At 39.6% G+C, this 18,546-nt stretch overlaps 1 protein-coding gene across 1 annotated transcript; it reads right to left on the bottom strand.

The window, feature by feature from the left end:
• Positions 1-1,491: 1,491 nt before the first annotated feature.
• vps4a (vacuolar protein sorting 4 homolog A) lies at positions 1,492-16,889 on the bottom strand. Its single transcript, XM_038286931.1, has 11 exons — positions 16,704-16,889; positions 13,274-13,385; positions 13,039-13,183; positions 11,901-11,962; positions 9,995-10,114; positions 9,680-9,836; positions 9,440-9,588; positions 9,201-9,282; positions 6,098-6,317; positions 5,823-5,963; positions 1,492-3,244 (listed from the first exon to the last, which is right to left on the bottom strand). The coding sequence occupies exons 1-11, from the start codon at positions 16,722-16,724 to the stop codon at positions 3,143-3,145; spliced, it is 1,311 nt and encodes a 436-aa protein (XP_038142859.1). The 5' UTR covers positions 16,725-16,889; the 3' UTR covers positions 1,492-3,142.
• Between the last annotated feature and the right edge of the window lie 1,657 nt (positions 16,890-18,546).

Genomic DNA, 18,546 nt, shown 5'->3' with positions numbered 1-18,546 from the left:
GTCGGTCAGAATAATGACCTTAGACTGGCTGATTAATGAATGATCAGGGGACAGATGATCCATGGGCTCAGAGGTGGGAGTAGTGATGGGTCCAGCAACACCGATGTATTGCCGCATGCATAGAGGCAGACCAAGTATCGGTGCGCATTTCACTTCAAGAAAGTCACATGAAATAAACGGCGCATCTGTCAACAGATGAATCTTTGGGAAGAATCTGATCTTTCGTGGTTCGTCATGGAATTCATAAATTATTGAGCACCCTCAAGGTAAAAAGGTTACAGCCATGTGGGACATTATGATCTCATTTGTTTAATTTTCTTGTTGAATCACTCTGTTCCTCTCAGGCTGAATCTCTAACCGCCCCCTAAGCACTAAACCTGAACTAGCAGACTCGTTATTTAAGGGCTGGACGGTCCGCTCGCCCTACCCACTTCATGGTTTGGGACGACTTAATTTGATGGATCCTCTGCAGGAACGGGCAAATGGAGGATTAGTGCTCAGGGTTAGCACTTAGTTGGTTGGTTTGGGCCTGTTATAACTCGACTTAGCTGAATTGAAATTAAAACTGATGCTTAGTTCAGTTTTTACTATACTTGTTTTATATCGTTTTTTGTTTTCTAGTCCTAATTCACACGTTCATATTATGGACTGCATCTAAATATATCAAAGATATTTTCAATTTACAGTATAAAGTACCGTACAATAACTGAAATCATAGGTCATCTAGTCATTTTAGTCTGCCTGTAAGGCTTTTAATGGTCCAGCAGGTGTCAGTATTGAGTTGCCGCCTCAACCCATCACTGGGTGGAAGTATACAGAGGCAGAGATAAATGAAGTGCTGAATTTAATGTTCATAAATAAAATTAATTTAATTTCTAAACCAATTTTGATTTAGCTGGAAATGTAATTGTAAAATTGTGAATGTTGTAATTTATAATATTTCAATTATTCAATAAATGGAAAAAATGTTTAGTTATTCAACACAATATACCGTAATTAGGTTTCATGAAGTATTTTGACCCTTCATATAGCTCAGGCATCGCATCATGGTAATAAAAGACGACTTGTTACCCTCCATTTGGTGTCTCCTGAGCCCAGTTTGGGAACCTGTTCTAAAGGCTGGGTTGAAAGATGGGCGTAAAGGCTGGTTTTCTGATAAATAGCTGAAGACAGATGGACGAAAAAACATTTTAAATTAATTTTGTAGCTTATTTTCTGTGTGTTGATGAGCAACTTTAGAGTTTAGCTTTATTGGCCGAAATGCTCATGAAAAAGGTGTCATTTCCAGGCAGCAGATGTTAGAAGGTCAAATCTCAATTTTCTGTCTTTTCTATGCAAAGTTTGTGGAGAAACAAAGCTGATTTAGGTAAATCCTTCTTGTTCTACGATCCTTCCTTCCCGCAAAAACCAAAAACAATGAACTGGTGGATTTATGTAGAAAGAAAAATGTTCATGCGTCCCAAAAACATTAAACCATCAGAGGTACGAGTGTTGGATCTTTTGAAATGTCCGTTTTTATTAACTCTGGTTAAATTATTAGTAGTAATGGATACACAGCCAGCAGCAGGTTAGATCCCCACACAGGGACTTCATCAGCTAAGCTCCCAGAGGAAACTTGGAGGAACACAGAGCTGGACCACTGTAGCACTGAGTTATTGATTCACAAGTCTCAGACGTCGTCGCAGACGTCCAGCAGCTCTCCTTACAATCAGATGGCTGAAAACAAAACTATACAAGAGCATCAGCATCTGAAGGGAAGGTTGGTGGGAATATTTTCTTCCCAACAAAAAAAAAAAAAAAAAATACAGGACTTCCTTTCACCGGAGCTTAATCAGCAAGAAAGGTAATACTCTGTAAACATACTCTGCATCTCCACTGGTTACACACAGGAAGTGACTAATGCTTTATAAATAAGGTTGTGTGACAGACGGAACTACGTGTGCAGGAGGAACCAAGAGATGTGCCGGACCGAGCGTCCTTTGGGTTTTAACAGACTGGAACGCAAATGAAACCAAAGCACATAATAAATGAATTATTTGCTTGCAATTAGCTGCAAACAATTTGTAGTGTCTTTATCTGATGACACCTGTAAAATATTTTAAAAAATTAAAATTTTTTGGTAGGATATCATCTAATTCAGAGTGATCATCATTGCATCTGCACCTGTATTTTTTCTGTCTGTTACTTACTTGCTATAATTGGCATCAGAAATCAGTATCTGCCAGAAAAAGTCGATTTAGTTGAAAAAAGAGGACTCTTTTAACGGCAAAAAAAAAATAATAATAATTTAGAAGTGATTTTTCCTTTTTTTTGATTAAATGAGAACTGATAAAAGCTGCTGGCAGAAAACTGTTTGCTTTTGCTGTAATTCTTCCATTGTTGATGCTAATAAGCATTTTTATCATTTGTTTTTTAAATAATTCGATTTTTTTGCAACATAATGAAGGAAAAACCAGATAATGTTCCTACTTTTCCTCGTTCCTTTCAGCCAGGCACATCTCTCCTGTTGGAAAACACTTCAGGCAGATTGCTACCAACTTGCACGCCTGATGCAGACGCTCAACATTAAATAAGACAACAACAGCCTCCTGACATTTCAACACAAACATTAAGACAGGCACGCTCAATAATAAAAACACTGATGCATTCACACGCTCACACGCCTGGGGGAAACTTCAACTTCTGTTTCACCTTCAGCCATCAGGGTCCTTGGTGTGGATCCGAATCAAAGTGCACGACAGCAACGAAACGTAGGGTCCTTCAGTCGGAGAGAGAAGGGGCTCAGATCGGGGGACTTGGAGGGATTCCTCATGTAAAACGCAGCAGTTCATGTAGTGGAGATTCTGCAAGGCTACGTCATCAGCAATGAGGGCGAAACACAGGAGATCTATAGAGTCCAACTACAGAAAAATCACACTAAGACGTTTCTAATGTGGCATTTGGTAAACGTCCTTCAGATATTCTAAAACCTCGGCCCGGTTTAGCAAACATCGGACTACAAGGTTTATTGTTTTACATCCATGAGAGACAATAAAACCAGGAGCCCAGCTGAGAGATGAATGCTGACGCAGCGGTGAGGAGGGTGAGGAAGAGGAGGAGGGAGAAGAGTGTCGTTACTGGGAGCGGGTGGAGGGGAGGGGGATCAACCCTCCATCCCAAAGTCCTCTGTGAACTTCTTCACCTTGATCAGGTCCTCGGTGTTGACAGTGGGCCGCGTGGTGGACAGGGAGCGCAGCATGTCCAACTGCAGAGGGACAGAAAACCTTTTACTGGAAAGAAACAATCTAAAGGAAATAAAACATCTGATCACTTTTTTGGATTTCAATCATTTAAGACGAATTAAGCTCATCAGGTCAGTATTAATTTCTATGCATCCCAGGTCATGGAAATAAGGGGTTAGATCACTTTTGCAATCAAAATACAACGGTTGTGCAATTAAGTAAAACTCCTGTGTGAAGAAAAGATAAAGAAGCTTTCACTGTAAAAATAGGATTTTATTATCATCAAGAAAACCTAGAAAAATGGTTAATATTACAAGCTTTACTTTATAAGTTTAATGATGGAAATAAAGAATAAATGATTTTCTACTTTACTGAAATAAACCTGCAATTGTTTAACCCTTTATTGCCACCACTGCAGCAAACAATGCAACATGGGGAGATCAAACACAGAGTGTAAAGGCTTCATTTAATACCTTAAGTTATCATATGAGTGTGAAATGTGAAAATTCGGTGACTTAGAGGTAAAAAAAAAGTTTAAAAAAATCCAATTTAAAAAGCAAATAAGCCAAGTTTAAAAGTAAATAAATTCAGTTTCTGTATCTTCTGGGGGTTAGGCTGCCTCTTTCCCACATTTCTTATAAAATTAAACTTCGCTTTTTGGTCATTATTACAAAGAATTAAAGGTTAGAAAAGTAATGAGGTCTTGTTCTGTCCTCTAGTCACACTCCTGACTTGTCATTTTGACTTTCACAGTATTTCACCGAGTGCTCTATGAAGCCTTAAAGCTGCATACCTGCAGAAATATTTCATCTTAAGTTTTTAGGAACTAAATGATAATTCACTAATTTCCATCTCCTTATGGTTTAAATGAAGCAAAAAAAATCAACAGTTTTCACAGTAATGATTACTTTGAAGGAGCTAGATTATGTTCAGGAGTGATGCCAGATTGGGCAGGTTTATTGAGATTAACATTATTTTGAACACTTCTCACTGGGAAAAAGAGCGTTAGGTGGGTCACCTTTTTTTTTCCTAAGCAGTTTAGAAAGTATCCAAAGGAAGTTTTATTTTCCCTCAGATACATTGTGACATTATTAAAAACTATTGCCTTCATTGGTCCAAAGATTTTTCTCTTGTCACTTAGAGGATCATTCCTCTGAAACTGAATTAAAAATCCTCTCCTTCAAATAATTTCGCTGGGACAGAGAAGATATGAGCATCATTCATTTAAAAGCAATATGGAACAGTGTCAGAGGTTAAAAATGATGCCCAGTTGAAGAAAATAATCTGGTTCAATTTTAAAAAGTTTAAATGGTTCAGAAATCAACCTTCTGATGATGATCCTGGGCTAAACTAGCTATTTTTTCTCTAGGCTTCCTGTAAAACGGAGGAGCTATTGAGAGGTAATGAAACCAGCAGATTACAGGCACTTTGAAGACATACAGGTTTTTTTTTAAGGCTGATGCTGATTATTTTGACATCAGTGGAACTGGTCCAGAAGTCCTGCCGTTTTTCTTTCACCATTTACATGATAAAAACGACAATGATAACAATGTTAAACACATTTCAATTTAAACATTTATCAACAAATTAAACAAAACATTAGCAAAGGATAAATGCCTGCGGTGCACGGCTGCTGAATGCTCTGATGAACTGCCAAAGACACGGACATATTGACATGAAACATAACTATCTGCCAGCAGACGTGTTGCTCTATCTGTTGAAGGTATGTTTACCTTAGGAAACATCTGCAGTTGTTAAACCATCAGAGTTCTAATAATGGTTTTCTAATGGAGCTAAAAGTGAGGATGAAGCCATTGAAAACAGAGGAAATTCGCCTCAGTTTTATGATGAAGATGAATAACTAAGCTGAATGTGAAAGTCTGCCAAACCTAAGCCCCAGTTACTACCCTTTTGTAACCGTGCCGCGATCGGTCCGAGCACGGTAACTGAGATAACTATTGACACAACCGAACCGCTCTAAACTGGTACTAGATCATCAGTAGGGCTCGGCACGGTTCAGTTCAGGCTCAGTTCTCAGATAACAAAGAGCGCAGGAGCACACCACATCATCTGTTTACAGTCAGCCTCCGTAATCACGAATTTGCATTCATAAAAATACTAGTTGCCTACCGAGCCACATGATTCCCAGTGATGATTCTGCTTAGCAGTGCGATAAACTTTAACATCTGTCATTGTTTCCTGGGTCTGTAAGCCTTGATTAGACTATCCTTTGTTGTATCTACTTCCCAAAAGCAGACAATGTCACATAAATCCACCAAAGGCTGCCTTCTTTGCCTGACTCTCTGCAAACAATAAAATATTACAATTCTAACCAAACTTCCTGAACTTTAATGGTGCCGCCATGTTGATTTGCTTGTTTCCCTCTAGAGCAGTAGTACCGTAGAATGTCACTAGGAGGCGAGGAGTGGCGTGGTGTGTAAAAGGTCGTAAGGAACCGAGCTAGGCACCGTTATCTGATCCCAGCTCGGTCAGGACTCGGTGCGGATCGGTTTTCAGAGGGTCGTGTAAAATGTGTCTCTAATGTTTAGAGATGAGAATCCAGCAGCCGAGGTTTGCTGGATTCTGCTTGTTTTATCTCACCATGCAAACTATAGGCTCCAGCAGCTTATCGCTTGGCACATCCATCCATGTCATCTCTATGGCTGCAGGGTCTCCAGGGGAACACGGGGTCAAGAGGTCGTCCACCATCACCTGATTGTTGCTTCTGGATGGACCACGAACCTGCAGGGAAACAAGATGCTTCTTTTCAGAGCGGAAAACAACGAGCAGCTTCTGACTGGACATCTAAACTATACCTAGAAGGTCGGAAAAATTTGATTTTTTATCAGAGACAAGTGTGAGAGCCTCTTTTGTACCTTTTTAAAGTGAGTGGCTGACTGGACCTTCCTGACCGGCTGCATGAGAGCGTCCCGTACGATAATGCTGATATCTGCGCCGGAGTAGCCATCCGTTTTGTGCGCCAGCTCCCGCAGGTCGCCGTCGCTCAGGCTGTGTGGCGTGTTGCCAAGATGAAGTCGAAACATCTGGGCTCGGGCCGGCTCCTCCGGAAGAGGGATGTAAATCCTCTTCTCAAATCTGACGCCAAAGAAGAGACGTTTAGCAGGATGTTCAGCAGCTGAAAGGAAATCCTTTTTTCTGACACTTTGAAAACAAACTTAACACAAAATCAAGCAGTGATGCCTTAGATCAGCAGTGATATCATCTAAGGCATTATGATGAAAACTACATGAAAAATGAAGCAGCTCCAGAACCAAAATACACGAGAGGAAACTGGAGGATTTCTTCAGCATCACTGATGCTTAGATTAACAGCGCTCCTGGAGGTTTCAGTTTTCTGGTCAATTAATGTCAGAGTTTTTTTTCAGACAGAAATAAAAAGAACAAAATAGAAATAGCTCAAAATTAGCCAAAAAAAAAAATTGACAACGGATCATAACGCAGCCAACAACATGCCTCACTTGGTATGATGATAATTCTGTTCAAAGCATGGCATTTCTATTGCAAAATACATTAATAGAAATTATTTTTAAATATTAATATTTTATTTTAATATTAATATTTTAAATAATATTTTATTAAGTCTCAGAGGAGAGCTCATTGAAATCCATCCAAACTGATAAGGTTGAAAGATGTAATAGATTTAAAAGTTGTTTTAATTAACTTCAGGATTTGCTCATATAATTATAATTATTTTTTTTTTTACCTAAATAGTTGTTTTTTTGTTGTTTTTTTTTACTGTAAGTTTCATGCTAAAGAAAATATTTCATATTACATCCTGAAGAAGATTTGAAATTATTTATAATTTATACCGTATTTTCACGACCATAAGGCGCACCGGACTAAAAGGCGCACTCTCAGTTATGTGTCCCATTTCTGTATTTAACACACACATAAGGCGCACCGGACTATAGGGCGCGTTTTTTATATACAGGTACATGTCCTCTACTACCTTTAAATACCTCTACTGCGTATTTAAAAATACAGCGGGGGCAAAACTGAGTATGACTGTGCTTTATTCATGTATTTATTACAAAGTATTAATCAAACCTGGCAGCTGGCCGTGAGACAGACACATCGCAGATGACACAGCGCTGTGATCACTCCTAAATTAACTTAAAATCCTGAAACCTGCCGACGGAATATGTTCGCTTTTATTACCGGTATCCTGGTACCTGCAGTTAAAATTATTTAGATGAAAAACACCTGCAAGCAGCCGCGGTGAACGAAAGGATTTCTCCTGTCGGCGCACCGCTGGTATGTGGGGGTCTGAGCGCCTCCGACAGAAATAGATAATCTGGATGAACTGACTGCAATTATTAAGTTTTCAGGTGGACTTTCTCACTTAAAAACATATTAAAACTACTTTATTCCCACTGATCACAGCAAATATAGCTGCAAGATTTAGATTATTTAGATGAAAAAACACCTGCCAGCCACCGCGCTGAAGAGGAGGAGACGCGCCCAGAGGCTGCTGTTGAATTAAGTTTTCAGGTAGAAAAATAGAGCGGGAGCAAAACTGAGTATGATTGTGCTTTATTCATGTATTTATTACAAAGTATTAATCGAACCCATCAAAGTCATCATCCTCTGTTTCTGAATAAAACAGCTGCGCTAAATCAGACATGCCAGTTTCCCCTTCTGCGCTGTCAGTCACTTTCCGTGCAGCGCAGCTCCTCAGAAATAATGCCGGCTTTTGCGAAAGCTTGAACAACAGAGCCAGCAGACACGTTAGTCCATCTACAATCCATCCGCAAACTGTGGCGTAATCTGCCCGGCGCTGCCTTCCACTTATCCTGAAACTGTGGTCTCCGTCTGTCATCCATCGCTCCCACGCCGCTCGCAGCCTTACTTTGAACGGCCGCTCCACACCGATGTCGAGCGGTTGAAGTTCCTTTGTCAGACCCCCGAGATAACGGCGAGCACAGCGTTCATTTGATTCATCTTTTTTTCACATCGGCTGTGAGATGGGCACGCAGCGATGGTGATGCGTGGAAAAAACCACCTGGTCTCCTTACATACACCTGCCTTTCATCATCTCCTCATTCATCCAGCCTTTTTCATTTGCGTTAATATCATATGTCATCAGAGCGCTGTCTGTCTCGCTGTCAGCTCCCAGATCAGCTTCTCTGATTGGTTGATGCGGCGCGTCCAGCAGCAAAACTTCAATTTTTCCATCTGAGCAGCAGCAGCGCGTTGGCGGTGCGTCAGATGCTTAAACGCTTCCGACGTGCTGCACCAAAACGCGCTGCAGGACCTTTTGCTGCACCTATATGCGCGTCAACCATTGACTTTGCATGTAAACTCGCTGCTTCTGCTGCACCTGCTGGGTCCGGTTCACACCGATGTCGAGCAGCGTTAATTTGTTTCCCCATGTTTTTCACATCAGCTGTGAGATGGGCACGCATGGAGTTACATATTAACAGCGATGGTGAGGGGTGGAAAAAAAACACCTGGTCTCCTTACATTCAGCCACTCTTTCATCATCTCCTCAATGAGGTGGTCTCAAAAGTCGCAGTTACAACACACATAAGGCGCACCGCACCATAGGGCGCACCGCACATTTTGAGGGGAAAAAAAAGACGTTTAAGTGCGCCTTATAGTCGTGAAAATACGGTAATAGCCTGTAATAATACAGGCTATAATACCCTGTCATTTTATACAGGGCTTTGTAAAGTTTAGATATCCACTTTTATTAGGATCATTTATGTCACTAAATGTTTTTAATCCCTTATATTTATATATCATTGCATTATTCAGTATATCTGTTCCTGTACTCTTAGTTTCTCTCCATAATCTCTGACTAAAAGAATATAATTGTAATAAACACAAACCGCTGGTAATAATAATAATAATAATAATAATAATAATAATAATAATAATAATAATAATAATGACCAAACTGTAAAAAACACAGCGGAACATAAAGCAACAATAATATTGAGGTAATCAAACTTCTAACCTTCTACGAATGGCAGCATCAAGCACCCAGGGGATGTTGGTGGCTCCAAGCACCAAAATACCATCGTTATCGTTTCCCACTCCTACACAAACAACCAGCTGCAGTTAAAATCTGAACAGGCTCTTTATCTCAGACAATATGATGTTAAAGGTGTTTTGTAACTGAAACTTCTAACTGCTGTAATGAAAGGTGTGGAGCTGAAGGTCTAAAGGATGATTAAAAACATCCATCAGACCGACCTTGCATCTGGACCAGAAACTCTGTCTTTATGCGGCGCGCCGCCTCGCTCTCGTTCTCGTTCCTCGAGCCGCACAGGGAGTCCACCTCATCGATGAATATGATGGAGGGTTTGTGTTGGCGAGCCAAATCGAACAGGTTCTTCACCAGTCTGACGAAGACAAACAAATATTTTGCACTTGCTAAAAAAGTCCTAAAGATGCTGCGTCAGACAGCAGCTGTTCCTGCAGCACAAACCGTACTTCTCACTCTCTCCCAGCCACTTGGACATGAGATCTGAGGAGGACACGGAGAAGAAGGTGGAGTTGTTGGCTTCGGTGGCTACCGCCTTGGCAAGGTAGGACTTTCCCGTCCCTGGGGGGCCGAACAACAGGATGCCCCTCCAAGGAGTCCGCTTCCCTGAGAGCAAAGATATGCAGCAGTGAAGTCAGCCGTTCTGACGACGAAACGATGACAGCTATGACTGTGGCTGACAATCCAATGAACATTTATAGTGGTTGCTATGGAAACATTCTAAGGATGCTGCGTTTAATGGCAGGGGGAAGATCAAACGGTACCTGTGAAAAGGTGAGGGAATTTGATGGGCAGGATGACGGCTTCCTTCAAAGCTTCCTTTGCTCCCTCCAGTCCAGCCACGTCGTTCCACCTGACGTTGGGCTTCTCCATCACGATGGCACCTAAAACCAGAACACCGTGAACAGGAAGCACCTGGAGACGCACAGGCTACATAGCTATGAGCCATTTAAGCTAACATATACTCAACCTAAAATCTGTTTTTTTTAAAAACAGATTTAATGATCCCCAGTAGGGAATCCAGGTGCTCCAGCGACAAAAGGAAACACAAATGTAACTTAAAAACATATTTAGGAATAAAATAGGATGGTAAGACTAACGGTATAAAAAAAACTGCAATAAAATCAGGGATTTAAAAAAAATGATAGAGTTTGTTGGGAGCAGTGAAGGTTCTAAAGTCTAACAGAGTCTGCGTTAACGCTCCTTTGAGCTCCTATGGTGCAGCAGAGATCTCTCCAGGTCTTCAACAGACATCCTCCACCAGTGATGTTATTTTCCTTATCGCCCTTATGTCTCCCACAATCTGCATCCAGGGACAAAGCCAGTCTTAGCAGGACTCTGGAAAACTGTTTACTGAGGCAGTCATTCAGCCATTTGACTGAGGTGTGTGGAAGCAGAGGCACATCTAAAAGGTTCAGAGTCTCTGGGCCCGGTTTAAAATAGCCTCCTTTTCCACGTTTTTCAGACATTTCAGTCCAATTTAACTTCATTTGAAAGTATAACTTCCTTCAATATAACCTCTAAGCAACCCAGACTGTAAGAATTGATTGAGATGGTGGATAAAATACTTTGATAAACTTCACAGATTTCCCTCTGAGAATCACCTCTCTGCCTCAGTCACCATATAAACGGTCCCACAGCATTTATTGCTGCGTTTTCATTTAGATGTAGATCTCATTCTTTTTTTTAATATGAACATTCTCTATCTGTTCTGGTTTGAGATGCTGCACAGACTCAAGTGGGGCTTTGCTTTATAGAATGCACCAATGTTTGTTTATAACTTTTCATAATATGTCCAAGGCAAACATAGGAAATTGCTCTGATTTGTATAACACGCAGAAACAGCAGTGAAAAAAAACCCTGCACAGATCTGGTCACCCTGCCGAGTCGGGGCCTCTTTACACAGTCAGTGTAACATGGGAAAAAAATTGGATCGGAGATTAAACAGTCGTACGCAACCGGTGTGTTCAGGCCTTAACTTTGTAAACTATACAGGAGCTCTATTCAGTCTGCTGGACTTCAGAGAATTGCTCATTTCTGCATTTCTCATGGAGGCCTATCCTGGACAAAGCAGCCGAGTTAAGTCAAAGGAAAAATGGGTGAAATGTTCAAAAAGGTAATTAAATAAATCAGAATTTATTTTAACAAACTGTGACGCCAATAAAAGCTTTAACTCAAAGTGTATCCATTAAATATTATGATGATAACCTTTGATAATTTCAGTTGCCTGAACTTGTGCAATTAGGTACAAAAACAAACAACGATACAGTTCATTTTTAACATTGCCGCAAAAAAAAAAAAAAAAAAAAAACATATAAACTTTAAAAAACAGTGAGCTTTGATCATTTTAAGGAATCGCTTTAATGGGAGTTCGAGGTGATCTGAAATGTCCATGCGTGCAGCTCTATGAGCCTCTATGAGGCCTCGGTTGCCAAGTCCAACATTTAAAGGCTGAATTCAGTCAATGAAACAAAGGTTGATACCAGGAAGGCAGTTGTACTTTTACACATAAACAGAATGTAATTCTAAAGCTAATAAATAAATAAAACCAAAAACTATTTTTTTCTTCCATCCATGTTATCATAATAATAAAAAAGCACAGAAACACTGAGGGATGGGAGGCCGTCTGGATTTGAGGTAACAGATCAAATTTTCTGGCAGTTAACTGACCCATAAGTTGTTCTTGTAGTTTCTTCTTCTCTGGGTTTTCCCCCTCGCTGTCGCTGTCACTCCTTAAAACAAAAACAAGCAGGAATTACATTCACCTCAAAGCCTGTTCACAGTTACAGCACCTTGTTAAGGTATTGGTAGCCCTTTAACGTCTCCACAATCTTTAATGTGCTATGTGTGGACTTCTAAGTCACTCAAAGCTCTGTGTGAAATGGAAGAAAATGATTCATGTGTTTTAAGCTTTTTCCAAACAAAAATCTAAATATGTTGCATGCATTTGTTGTTAGTCGTCTCATTCAACGCTGTATAGCAGAGGTTCCCAAAATTTACATCTTCCAACCCACAAAATGTTTCCAGACTCCACCCATGATCCCTGCTAATGGTTGAACATGCAAAGATTTCTACATCATCTACTAACCACAACAGCGACAATCAAAGTATTTGGTTTTGTCCATTTTGAAACATTTCTAAGATATAAAGATATATACCGTAAGCTTCCTAATTCGTCTGCTCAAAACAGCTGACGCTTTATCACAATAGATTAATAGAGTGTAAAGGTCAGTTTTAAGGAATTGGTCTGTACTGTGATCAGGCCGTTCCAACACATGGATGCATAGTTCCAGGGGAATGTTTAGGGTCTTTTCCTGCTGGGAGGGGAACCTCCAATAGCCTCAACTGAGCTGTTTAAATACCCATTTTCTTCTCACCACCTGAGCAGCATCAGGCTGCAATCACCATGTTTTAACATGGGAGCCGCTGTGCTTCGGATGGAGTCTTCATTTTCATTAATTTGGTTTCATCTGGACTCCATCCGCGTTCACTGTGACCCTAAACTAACTTCCTGGGTTTTTTTTTCTCCTCTCATTAATGACTTTCCACAGATTCCCCCACGCTCCCCCCAGATTCGCCTTATAATGTTGGTCATCTATCTTTTAAAATGCTTGAACAAAAATCTGTTTTACCATCTGACTCGGCTTTAAATTTCCTCACAGCTTCCTTCCTGATATGTCTTCAGTTTTCAATGGTAAATTTCTTTTTGCCTCTCACGTAAAACCCTGATAAAGTACAAAGTTTTGTGGTTGTAACAAAATGATATTTTTGTACAAACAGACGCTTTATGGAGACATAAACACCATACTTGTCATTGCTCTGAGCCTCCTTGACGGGCTTCTTGCCCTGTTTGTCTTTATTCTTCAGATAGTCCTTCAGTTTCTCCGCTCTGTCCAGGTACTGCATACACTTGGCTCGTATGCTCTCCTTGGCCTTGTCGCTGTGGGCCTCGTCTGGACGCCATGAACACATCACACAGAGACGTCAGTGAAACAACACCCCTCCCTCCAGAAACCAGAACGCTGTCAGGATGCAATACTCACATTTGATGGCATGCAGGAAGTATTCGACAGCATGCTGGTACAATCGCAGAGCCTCCTCATAGTTCTTTGCTTTGTCCTCCTCTGTGGCTTTGGTGACGAGATCAATCGCTTTCTGAAGCAGATAGAGGATAAATATGGATCGTTTCCAGTTTAAACTGTTAACACTTGATCTTAACCTACTTCTCTACTTCTAATCTTCAAAACATCTTACTTTAACAGCCTATTTCTACTTTGGCTCTCATCTTCGTTTGAGCCTCTTAACTTATATAGAATATGAGTAACAATGATTCTTGATCAAACTAAATCATTTTGATTATTTCTCTTTTTAGTAGACCATGAGAAATGTTCTTAACCAAACTGAAGTCCTTGCTTTACATGTTTCCTGAGTGACTGCTAGGTGCTACATTCAACAGCAGAGCTTATTAGCTGTAAACAAGTCAGGAATATCTGGAACATAGAGGGTACCAACTTCCTGACGACCAGAACTTCAAAACAAAGTTTTATACATTCAGTTTATTCATTTAATTTCCTCTGATATGTCATGAGTAAGCTTAGATGGTGCATATAAGTGGCAGCAAAAATGGTTGGACCATTAATTCGTTAAAAAATCAGTTATTTAAATCTTTAGTCTGTGATGGTCACATGTTTAAAAATTGAGACCTTTTCACGGACGCTGTCCTTGTTCTTCCATTGCTTAGAAATTCATCATTTCATCACTTTGTTCTTAGATGTCTCCTTATATCTATAAAAGCTAAACCATCTCTGTGTGAAACCATGAGCTGCAAACATTTAGTGGGTTTTATTTTGGTTGTCCTGAAACATGATTATTTTACAAGCATGTTTTAAAGCTTGACCTTTAATTTAGGGTCACCTCTTAAATGGGATGTTGGAAATAAAAACTAGTTTTTGAAAGCATTATGGGTCTTTTTTTTCCTCCATTCTTTATGAGTCTCTTAAAGTTCAGGTCTGAGTCCATCGCTACACACAGATTTAGAGGCTGATTGTGGGTTTCTATGAGTTACCTTTAACCCTTCATAGGGCAAGTTACCATTTTTGATCACTTGCATACCCCACAAATCTAGTCCCCACCGTCTCTCAGTGAGGTCTAGAAGCACAAGATCTATATCCAGCAGTTCAGCAAAGATACTGCTACATGGCTAGGTAAAAAGGGTAAAAAGCTAATTGAAAAGTTAATAAGTTAATAAGCCTAGCTAACAATTATATTTAGGTTTGCAAACTAAAGAAATGTAAGCCAGTATCAGCATTAATGCCTCTAAGATTATGTTGTACAAAAAAACATGTTTCTTTCACTCTCAGTGTTTTTAATGAATTTCTTGTAGAATCACTTTTTTTGTTTTTCTTAATATATTTGTTATTGACATTAATTTTTGCCATCAATTTTTTTTAAGCTTACAAAGGTAATACGTTGTTGTCCTGGATTCCAATAACAGTATTGGCTTGAAATTTTGATTTTCAAAGTTATTTCACTGAGTGCCCTATAAAGGGTTAAAATGTATATATTTTAGTGCAAAACTATAACTGCAGTTTTGTTTTGTTTTAGCTGAATAATATGGCAGATCCACTCTTATTTCCTCTCTGCATCCACCAGCCACTTGAATGAGCTCATAGTCACATGTTGCCATGTGACTATAAACCTATTGCAATAATGTCTAATAATACCAATAGATCAGCTGAAATGTGTGCTGTGTTTGAAACCAGCGACTGCGTACTCCAAAGACCAGAATCGTTGGCTGATTATGTCTTAGCGCAGCGCTGTGGGCTGTCCGAATCCAAAGACTCTTTCGTATGCGGCCAACGAATGCCGCCTCCCCCAAAAAATTTAAGGATAGGTCTCATGTATCCTTCGTAGACCACCCTATCCCATGATTCATTGTGAATCGAAGCAAGACGGCTGCTCCGTGCTCAGAGGAAAAAGGTAAATAGCACCGAACAGTGGTGAATATTGTAAGTGTAGTTTTAAATAAGTATGTGAATAGTTCAGTCTAAAATTAATGAAAATAGTTGTTTTAAATAGTTATTAAGTCAGATATGTGGCAGGTAATGTTTGGTTTATTGATTTTTATCTGTCCATGTGCAAATGGGTTTGGCTGATATTTGAGGACACATTGTAATAAATCTGCAGTGCCTGAGATATTGGTTCAACGACGACAGTACTGCTGCTGAAGCTCCTCAGAAATTAAATTAGCAAACAGAACAGTAGCGAGAAGTTCAGCATCCATTTTTTGCCTGTTTTGTACGTCAGCCATCACAGTTGCTACAGAGCATACAGTGAGTGAGAGGCAGTGGAGAAGGCTGGACCTGTTCGGATCAACAGCCAAATTCTTCCGGTCTCCTTATTTCCATGGCCTTCGAAGGACACAGCTGCCGGATTTCGAACAGGACCACAAAGTCACTTCTTTCCATTTTTCTTCATCCTAAATGCTGAGTTTGAATTACCGGTAAGCAGCTGCGTCCTCCAAATGCCAGGGTCATCTAAAGATTGTATCATAGCGCGGCGCCGAGGCCTGTCCGGAATGCAAGACTCCTCGTTATGCGGTCGACAAATAAATCCTTCTTTTTGCCCTTTCTGAAGGATGGGTCTGGTGTATCCTACGTAGTCTTGGGTATCCCATGAATCATTGCGAGTCCAAGCAAGATCACACGTAGAAGGTAAATGGCTGTAAGTGCAGTTTAATATAATACAAGTATGTAAATAGGTCCATCTGAAATTAATGTAAATATACATATTTTTGAATGGTTATGGAGTCAGATATGAGGCGGGCAATGTTTAGTTTTTTGATAGGTTTTTATCTGTCTCTGTGCAAATGGGTCTGGTTGACATTTAAGCTGGTTGAAATGTACCTCTGCATTTAACCCATCCCCTTTGGGAGCAGCGGGCTGCCATCGTGGGGCGCCCAGGGAGCAGTGTGAGGTTAAGGGTCTTGCTCAGAGAGTGGCAGTCCTAGGGAGGGTGGGTTTCAAACTCACAACCTCAGGATTTCAAGCTCTATGCCCTGACCTCTAGGCCACCACTCCCCCAATATGAGCTGCTGGAGAAAGCAAAGCCCTTAAACTTTATATCATTTAAACATAAATGACAGAATCTTTTTTTTTTCTTTTATCATTGACAGATCAAAATAAATGTCTAAGGGGAACCTATTACTACAGTAATAGTAGATAAACTTAACATATTGAAGGTGTGCAGTATGTAGGTGTTGTCTTTTGTTTTGATTAAAGAGAAGGGCCTTATAAAATCTGTATTTTCTTGTGAATTTTAAAAAGGTTTTTAGATTTCAGATGGTAATAAAAAAACAATACTTTGAGCAAAATCTCTCGGATGTTTTCATGGTTGTATAAAACCGTTCAGGTAGGTTAAAACTCAAAGGTTAGCTTTGTGAACAAGTTAGCACTGGCTAACGCTGAAACGTACCTGTAATGTTGACGTTGTCATTTCATCTCACTTTTCGGCTCTTCCCCACGGCTTTATATTCTTATTCCTCCCCAAAGGTGGATGGTTTATAAAACGCTTGTTCTATTTCTATTGTATTTTAGGGTAAAATAGGTATTTGTGTCATGACCAGAGCAAAGCCTAAGCGTTAGCAACAACAATACTGCAGCCTCTTCTTCTTCTTCTTATGGGATTTTATGGCGGTTGGCAGACTTGTGAATTGTGCATTACCGCCACCAACTGATATGGAGTAAAGCAAGAAAACAGGAAACGATTCACCCCCCCAAAAAAAAAAAAAAAAAAAAAAAAAAAAAAAAAAAAAAAAACCTGTGTAACTTAAACCAACATAATACTAAATCACATTTGCCCATATAATTTTAATTTACTCTAGGTCATCTTAACTCTGCCAGTTTCTGATGGTCCCATCGGTCCTCCCATCATACTTCCAACCATCTCCCAGTTCAAATCTTTAATGTCCAGATATTTTTCTGCAGCCTTCACTATTATTTTGATTTTTTCCGTTTTTTTTGTTGTCTGTGCAGTACAATTAATAACTTCTACCATGAAAAGAACAAAATTTGTCTTTTTAACAATAAGTGAGTCTTCATCAATTTTTAGAGATTTCTCTAGAGGTATACTGCAGCCTCTGACCTCTGACAAGCTGGATGAGACGAGAAAAGCTTCCGGTTGAAGTTTCTTCTTCTGGCAAAAACGTTTGGTGAGCATTACCGCCACCAACTGGTAAGGAGTGTCCGGTTGAAGTTTTCAAAGCGCTAACTGAAAGATTCAAAACAAAGACAGGTTATTATATGGAGCATGGATGCATTTGGTACGGTCATCTATTGTGTTAAATTATCGATGATGAAGACATAATAATAATAATAATAATAATAAATAGATCAGGTTGTGTAAAAATAACTTTGCCGACCTTCGCAGCAGTTTAGTGTAAGTTAGTTACTGCCACCTGGTGGCGGATTATGGATATTACATCTAGATTTAAATGTTATGGAGCTCCCTGAGGATAATGCTGAGTTCTACAGAAACACAAGTATTTCTATGAAAAATTACATTTTTCATTTTTAGCACTTTGCAAATATTTTTAAAGATTTAAATGGACACTTACATATTAATAAAAAGAAGAAAAAACCCCCCCAAACATTTCAAGTTTATTTTAAGTATCCCTTAGTTTTGGACAGTTTTTCAACCCCTCCATTTGGCAATGCATGCTCTATTCCAGTTTCCTTTCAATACATATCGAAGGATAATTGGGCAAGACATTAAGTCTCAAATTACGAATGGGGTACCATTTCAGGTGATGCAACCGGCATATGTTACATAAGCTTGCTCTGTTATCATTTTCTGTTCACTTTTTGTTATATTATTGTGCATTCAATGGTAAATTTCAATGAAACTACGGCTAATCTTAGGAACAAAGGCTTTTCCTTATGCAGAAGGTCTCCAATAATGTAAATCAGCATATTTGTCTGGCCAGATTCCCTTTTATGAGTGGAAAAATGAATTTGGCCACTTTTGGCATCACATTCCCGGCTAGCACACTGCCCACTAAAACCTTCATGTAACTAAAATGTTTTAACCTATTCAGTCTAAATTTGCTTGAGTTGTAGTCAATATGTGGATCTATAAAGGGTGAGTGTTCATTCAGAGTTTCAAATGGGGTTCCAAGGTGTTTTGCAGTTTATTTTGGAAAAAATAAAAATAAAATTGGCGAGGTTAAAAATGTTCTTTTTTGTTTAATCACCTGTAAGTCACACATGATGACATTTAAAATAGTGGTTCCACCTGAAAAATATTCCTCAATGCCTTT

Source organism: Cyprinodon tularosa, unplaced genomic scaffold (assembly GCF_016077235.1).
Source record: "Cyprinodon tularosa strain WSP-4 unplaced genomic scaffold, ASM1607723v1 ctg232, whole genome shotgun sequence".
Lineage (NCBI taxonomy): Eukaryota > Metazoa > Chordata > Actinopteri > Cyprinodontiformes > Cyprinodontidae > Cyprinodon > Cyprinodon tularosa.
This window is presented reverse-complemented; position numbering and strand designations above follow the sequence as displayed.

Excerpts from the sequence above, each read along its gene's own strand:
- vps4a (XM_038286931.1), bottom strand. The coding sequence starts at position 16,724 with ATGACAACGTCAACATTACAG. Across the intron at positions 13,184-13,273 it reads CTTCCTGCATGCCATCAAAT|ACGAGGCCCACAGCGACAAG; the intron begins GTGAGTATTGCA and ends CATGGCGTCCAG. Across the intron at positions 3,245-5,822 it reads TGGAGCCTATAGTTTGCATG|TTGGACATGCTGCGCTCCCT; the intron begins GTGAGATAAAAC and ends GTCCCTCTGCAG.